The 7,053-nt window shown below is 43.2% G+C and overlaps 2 protein-coding genes across 3 annotated transcripts in view; both read left to right on the top strand.

Annotated features, from left to right (window-relative positions):
• LOC129775888 (uncharacterized) overlaps positions 1-2,268 on the top strand; it is a 30,245-nt gene extending 27,977 nt beyond the window's left edge. For both annotated transcript variants that reach the window (XM_055781107.1, XM_055781098.1), the window contains 3 exons: positions 942-1,307; positions 1,374-1,762; positions 1,826-2,268. In XM_055781107.1, the coding sequence (XP_055637082.1) occupies positions 942-1,307; positions 1,374-1,762; positions 1,826-1,873 (803 nt within the window). In that variant the 3' untranslated portion in view covers positions 1,874-2,268. The remainder of the gene's footprint in view (positions 1-941; positions 1,308-1,373; positions 1,763-1,825) is intronic.
• A 3,019-nt stretch (positions 2,269-5,287) lies between these two features.
• On the top strand, positions 5,288-6,043 carry LOC129761494 (nucleoside diphosphate kinase homolog 5). The gene has a single exon (XM_055759216.1). The coding sequence runs from the start codon at positions 5,288-5,290 to the stop codon at positions 6,041-6,043; it is 756 nt and encodes a 251-aa protein (XP_055615191.1).
• Positions 6,044-7,053: the final 1,010 nt, after the last annotated feature.

The raw sequence follows: 7,053 nt of genomic DNA, 5'->3' as shown, positions 1-7,053 counted from the left end.
CTTCTTCCTTCTTCCTTCTTCCTTCTTCCTTCTTCCTTCTTCCTTCTTCCTTCTTCCTTCTTCCTTCTTCCTTCTTCCTTCTGTCAAGCTAACAGCAGGACGGAAATAAAACAAACGCGCCACTTTTGCTTGGTGCGCGTCGAGTTACACAATCATGAATAATAAACGAACCCTTGGCCCAGATTGGTGCTTTGGGTGTCGAAAAACGCTTTATGGTTGTATCGCCCGGCACCCTCGTGGGAGGTTTATTATTGAATATTGGAAAGCTAAACTTATGTGTGTTCTTCGGTCATCATATTACAAATGTAAAACCGTATTGAATTAAAAGGTCAACTCAACGTGACAAATTATTTATTAAATAACCTCAAACAGATATGTCGCGTCTCGTGGAAAATTGTACAGATCATCTGTTAACACGTTGAGCCCAGACCGAAATAGGGGACCGACAATGAACTTTTCGTCTGGCCCGTGTCGGTCCCAGCGAACCTATTGTGTACTTTCCTAAATATCATTTTGTAACTTTGTTGTTGCCGTTCCCAATGCCGACACTCTCTGAACGAAAAGTCTACTGTCGGTTCTGTGAGGTCGGCGCAAAAAAGACGGAAATTTCAGTGTCAGTCCCCAGGGACCGACGCGCGGCTTAACGTGTTAATACTATTCTTTCAAAGCCCTTTCAAATTTCTCAACATTTCTACTCCAATGTTCTCCAAATGTGCGAGAAGAGTTTGTTTTTTGTGTTTCGATGGAAGCGAAGAAAACTCGCGAAACGTATGCTTATTCTGAAAAAAATTATATTGATTATTTTGAACTAAGTAGAATCAGTTTCCCGATCATTTTCTCTCGTAGTTGCGACACAGTCTAAATTCGTTCATCATCTCTCAATTTTCTACCACGAAATATTAAACGACGATGCAAATAATTATCCAAATAATTATCCACAGTGGAGGTTGACGAAGCCCTGCTGGACTACGTGGTCGAACCTGCGGTCGTAGAAACTACCATTGTGGATCTGGAAACCAAAAAACCAGGCGACGCCGCGTCTCAGCCTCCACAGTGTGCCATCTGCGAGTTCGTAATGATCAAGCTGGAATCGGAGCTGTCGGACAAAAAGACCGACCAGAACATCGAGAACATCGTTCGGTCGGTTTGCTCCAAGATGCCAAACACTGTGTCGAAGCAGTGCAGCAATCTGATCGATGAGTATGGTGAGTTCATCATTAAATTCTTGGCCACAATTCCCCCGCAGGAGATCTGCAAAAAGTTGTCTCTTTGCTGGAAGGAGCTCCAGGAGCTGGAGAATGTCAATGGTAAGTGTAGAATAAAGTCGCTCCATTATCATTACTCACATTACAAATATCATATCATCTTTGCAGCGGAAGTTGTCGAATGTGCCGTCTGTCAGGGAGCTACCGAAGCCATCGAGGGCATGCTGCGACAAGACTCGTCGTTTTCTTCCGATCTTATGAAACACGTTGATAAGATTTGTAACAACCTTCCGGCCCACTACTATCAACGCTGCGATACGTTGGTTTCTGTTTACGGTGTCAGTATGATGCGTCAGTTAAAGAACCACGTCGAGAAGGAACAGGTTTGCGTCAATATGGGACTGTGCGGAAATACATCCGGTTATGTGCGATTCGAAGACGAAGTTGCAAAGAGCGATCACGTCGAAAGGAAGCACGAGCATCTGGTAGGAGCTCAAGAGTGTACCTGGGGACCTAGCCACTTCTGTTCCAGCGAGGAAATTGCTCAGAGGTGCAATGTGAGTATCATAGTGTTTTTATCTTCTTTGCATTGAATTATAACTTTTGATTTAAAATTTCAGACCAGCAAATACTGCTCCGAAAAGAAGCTCGGCAAATGGCAGAATTAACGAGACAGATTTGGAATACAGATTTTTTTTTTTATATTTAGAAGAAGGGAAGAGCTTACGAATGTAAACGATACCAAGAAGTGCTATAATTCGATTTAAGTTGTCCTATCTGATAGAGTTTCTTCTTGCATATCGAGTTTGCGATGCAACAGTGAATGTGATTGAAGCGAGTGATTTTGTTTCGTCGTCTGAGGGGATGTATTAAGAAGAGGAAACAAAATTTGATTTAAATTGATTGTGTTGTAGAAAAAGAAAAAAAAGCATCGAAACAAATTACAAGTGGGTCAAAATATATATCCTTTCTTAATTAGGCTGTTGATATAAGTTATCTGTGAAATATTTTGTAGAGAACAAAAACAAATTTTAATAAAAATAAAACATTTCTATCAATTGGAGGTTTATTCTGGTACATTTTTGTCAATTTCATTTGAATTCATTTTTTTAATTCTTTATTTGAGAGGTTTTCAGGCTCCTGGGCTGGTTTTCCTCTCTATCGACGGCATTGCCCCAAGGTTTCGTTGGGGACAGATTGCATATAAAATTTTCACATAAAAATTGGACGTAAAAATTAAACACATAAATCGAAACATAACTTAACAAAAAACTTGCTGTTTATTAGACCAGATGGTAAGGATGTCCTCGGATCATGGCTCCAGGCCAGTGTAGAGGAAGCCGTACCGTTGAAGATGCCGAAGTGTTTTTATTCCGCTTCATCGTGGAGGGGAAGGAACAAGGATCTTCTTGACTGATCCATTGTTAAGACGCTAGATCTTAAAAAACAGTTCGGCATCTTTTAGGTAGCAGAAAAGCGCTGCTACTCTTGCTGAATCGTCCCTCAAGATGTCTCTTACACTCTCGCTGATTCCATGAAGGTTTCGCAGATCATCAAATATCGCACAACCACAAAAGAAGTGCTCGACGGACTTGTGGATTTGGCAGTGGTCGCAGAGTAGATGGAAATGTCCTCTATTGAATCCGTGTGAAACCGAGCAATGACTGGTCCTCAGTCTGGACAGGATTTGGTGTTCTCTCATTCCTTTTACATCGTCAAACCTGGTAATCGAGCCCTTGACTTCTCTGAGGAACTGTCCTCTCTCTGCGTACCACCTTTCGGTCTAAAAGGTGCGGAAAGAGTTGGCGATCCACAACTTCATGTCGTCAAGTACATCTCGAGCGAAAAACGGTCCGGTGTGACCGATTCCGGCAAACCGGTCGGCCGCTTCATTCCCTGCGATGTCGTTGTGTCCGGGGACCCACATGAGCACTAGGGATTGTATTACCGAGCCAAAATTTCAATAACCGGTTATTTGGTAATGAAAATTTCAATACCGGTAAAACCGGTAAACTCTCCATAAATGTGACACGACCACGAGCAGAAAGATTATTCAAATCTGGATATACAAAACGTCCTTCTGTAATCCTTCCAATCAGGGCTTCAAGCAGCTGCTTCGAAATTTTTGATTATTACTCCGATAGCTGTTCAAGCATAAATTGCAATCTAACGTCATCTTCAAAAAGGGTGCATTTCTTCCGCAATAGCAGTTTAACAGCGACTAGAACTGGTTCGAGGGCATCAACCAATTCCAGTGAACTGTCAACTATCGCTGTCAGTTCTCATCGCTTAAGCTTATCTTGTGTTTCGTTTTCAGGTCTAGCAGCGATTTTTGAACTAAAGTTCGGAGGTCGTACAATCAGCGCAACACTGCCGATCTTATTTGATTCCCGAGCAATATTTCAAAGGCAGCTGATGTTGATGGCAGGAGACCGGAGGCAGTCCGTAGTGCTATGTAGTAGATCGATCCCAGAATTTTTGGATGCTTGTCTCCAGCCAAACACGTCAGTTCGAGGCCATCATATGGCCGCTCTACTGCGCTGAAAGTCCTCTCCCGGCCGATGGCATTGGTAGCTGCCTGTATCTTAATGCATGGAATCCTATGGGTGTCACCCACTGCCATCAGAAGAATGTCGTCCGCGTAGACAAACACGAAGACTCCCCCAGGCAGGACCTGGAACAGGCATTTCATGGCGACGAGAAAGAGGGTGACGGCAAACTGTACCTTGAGGTACTCCTGTTTCCTCGCGGCAAACTCGGGAGCTGATGTTACCAATTTTGAACTCAAAGGTTCGGCGTGTGACGAAATTCTTGATGAAGTGCAGTAATTTTCCATCAACGCCCCAATCTGCCACAGTTTTCAACACTAACGGGGTCCATGTTCTGTTGTATGCCTTTTCCAGGTCTAGTGTTACCATCTCCATGTGATGACGGTTCCTGTTGGCTTCAGCTATCACGTCTCCGAAAGTCGCGAAGTAGTTGTTGGTGCCCATACCCGGTCGGAAGGCGAACTTTCGATAGTTCAATTTTCTATTTTCGTTTAGACAGGTGACCAGGCGTCTGTTCGCTATTCTTTCCAGGATCTTGAATGAACAGGAGGTTAAGGACATTGGGCGGTAGCCTTTCACGTTGTTGCTGCTTTGACCAACCTTAGGTATAGGTATTAGGTGCACCCGTGGCCGAGTGGTTAGCGTCTCACATTATTATGCCGGGTGTTCGGGTTCGATTCCCGTTCTGGCCGGGGGATTTTTTCGTCAAAGAAATTTCCTTCGACTTGCACTGTGATCACGCGTATTCTAGAGCTTGCCCCTCGGAATACATTCAAGGCATGTTATTTGGCTTAGAAAATCTCAACTAAGTATTAATAAATGACGCTAGTTAATGCATACGTTGAGACGGCAAATGTTCCACAGGGAACGTTAACGCCATTCAAGAAGAACAAGAAGAAGAAGGTATAGGTATTACTAGGCTGTGTATCCACCCCTCGGGAAATTCGTGTGTACTCCACAGGTCGTTAAAGATGCAGAGAAGGGTGGACTGTCCGAGCTGGAACAGCTGTTTCAGCATCTTATAGCCGATACCGTCAGGGCCAGTTGACTCATCTTTTGCGGAACGAAGGGCGACAGAAAGTTCCTCGATGGTGAAGTTCCGGTTGAGAGAATTATTAGGACGAATCACAGGAACCACAACATTGCTGACCGAAGTGATACCCGCTCCCTGTCGACGGATGAAATCGGGCACCAGTCCAACTCTCTAACTTCGCCTTCCGAATTACCCGCCGTACCCTGATGTGTTGCGCTCGATACCTGTTCATTTGAATTCATATATTTTAATTTGAACGCGAATGTTAACAATGCTTTTCCTTGATATTCTCGTTCATTATTAATTTCAATCAAGTTTTCAACCTTCGTTCCTTACAACCGTCTTAAACTAAGAATGAATGAACATATGAATAATGGAATGTCGTTGTCCAAAACAAACCCAAACTTTCTCTCGTTTTCCTCCCACGGATCGTAGTGTGCCGTGCCTTGTCTGTCATAGCGAAGCTTTCAGTCGTCGTAAAAATCAACCCTAAGTGCATTATGGAAAACTACGAGCGTACACTTGTGGTAATTGAACCGGACGCCATGCGGCATCGAGACGCAATTATCCGCCGAATTGAAGATGCCGGTTTCACAATCATCCAGTCACGTGTTGTGCAGTTGAGCCCGGAGCAAGCGGCTGAGTTCTATCGGCGCATGAAGGATGATCCCAATTACTACGTAATGAGTGCCATTTTGAGTGAGGGACCTATTCTTGCCATGTGTGTATCAAAGCCGTATCGGGCCGTGACTGATATGTTGTGGCTTATTGGTCCCGCCGAGGATGCCACTCGGAATGCACCGGGGTCACTGCGTGCATTATTTGGCGATGATCGCGATGTGCTGCGGAAGGTTATTCACGCCAGTGCAGATACCGAGCAAGCTCGATTCGAAATTCGATTCTTCTTTCCGTCGTTGACCTTAGAGCCAATATTCTGCGAGCAGAGTCTAGATAACTATCTAAGGGCCATGGTGAATCCGGTCCTGATGGAGGGCTTGTATCTGATGGCGATTGAGCGTCCCCAGGAGGACCTGCTAGTGTGGCTTGCGCACTGGTTGAAGACGAACAATCCATACAAAGCAAAAGTAGATTCTGTGCCGCCTGAATTGGTGGACCATCAGGCTTTGCAGAGCGTCGAAGCTTGCGAAGGCGAACCCCTGGGAAGCCACATGGGGGCGCAATCAATGTGTGAATGTGTCGAATTCGCCAAAAATGGGTTGTGTTTGTGTTCGCTATCAGAAATACAATTAGAGTGAATATTGGCTTACAGCAAATGTCAAAAACACAACACAACATGTTCCTTTTATTATAATATGAATAAAGAAGAGCTAATGTTGGCGATAGACCCCAGTTTGTTTGAGATCATTTTGCGAAATATTCATTACTCGGGATATGAAAACTTGATTCATTCTCAATCTGATCGCATTGTTAATTTTACTATAGCATCCCTAGTGGTTCGTTCCGGAACGTTTTGACAGATTGTCTGTGAATTTATTCTTTCTGCGGTGTGTGTCGCGATTCCCTCAGTTCTAATCAGAATTGCCAATGTTTCAGTTTAAACTGGATTCTCCCAGTTTGTTTCAGTTTAAACCGGGGATTCGATCCAGTCAAACAGTTAAATCGTAAAATCTTCCAGTTTTCTCAAATATTATCTAATTTTCTATATGTATACGTAATAAAAAGAGACAATACATGATTTGCATAAAATGCATGAATTACACAAACCAATAACACAAATAATGAAGTCGCACGAAAACAGTCACACAAATGAGGATCAAACGCGATCGCACAAAAACAGGTTTGCCTGTATTACTATGGCATAAAAATTATACGAATGCTGTACCAGTATGGGAGGGTAGCAAATTTTATTTTATTTTTAAGCTCACTTTTTGTTATAAATCAGGAAGTCAAGAGATGTCCGCTTCCATTAGAGATCCTTCGCAATCCTCCCAATTCTGCGCTGTGAATTTCGTATGATAATAGTATTCGTGTCAAAGCAACTCGCTCTATTCTGGAAGTCATCGGATTATTTTATACCCGAGTCAATAATAGGAGATAACTCCAACTCTCACTTAATATCAACTATAGGGTCCTATTATAGAAATCGAATCGAGGATTCGATACAATCACTATCACTATCACACCGAGTAAAATCTGGAATTATATAAATCGAGGAATTCAGCTCGACTCGTTACTCTGCTCGAATGTCAGTGGTGGAGCAGAAATATTTTGAAACGAGTTTGAAATGTTTCGCAAAGCACTATAG

This window comes from Toxorhynchites rutilus, chromosome 1, assembly GCF_029784135.1.
Source record: "Toxorhynchites rutilus septentrionalis strain SRP chromosome 1, ASM2978413v1, whole genome shotgun sequence".
In the NCBI taxonomy this organism is placed as follows: domain Eukaryota; kingdom Metazoa; phylum Arthropoda; class Insecta; order Diptera; family Culicidae; genus Toxorhynchites; species Toxorhynchites rutilus.
This window is presented reverse-complemented; position numbering and strand designations above follow the sequence as displayed.

Coding starts and splice junctions, on each gene's coding strand:
- LOC129761494 (XM_055759216.1), top strand. CDS start 5,288: ATGGAAAACTACGAGCGTACACTTGTGGTAATTGAACCGGACGCCATG.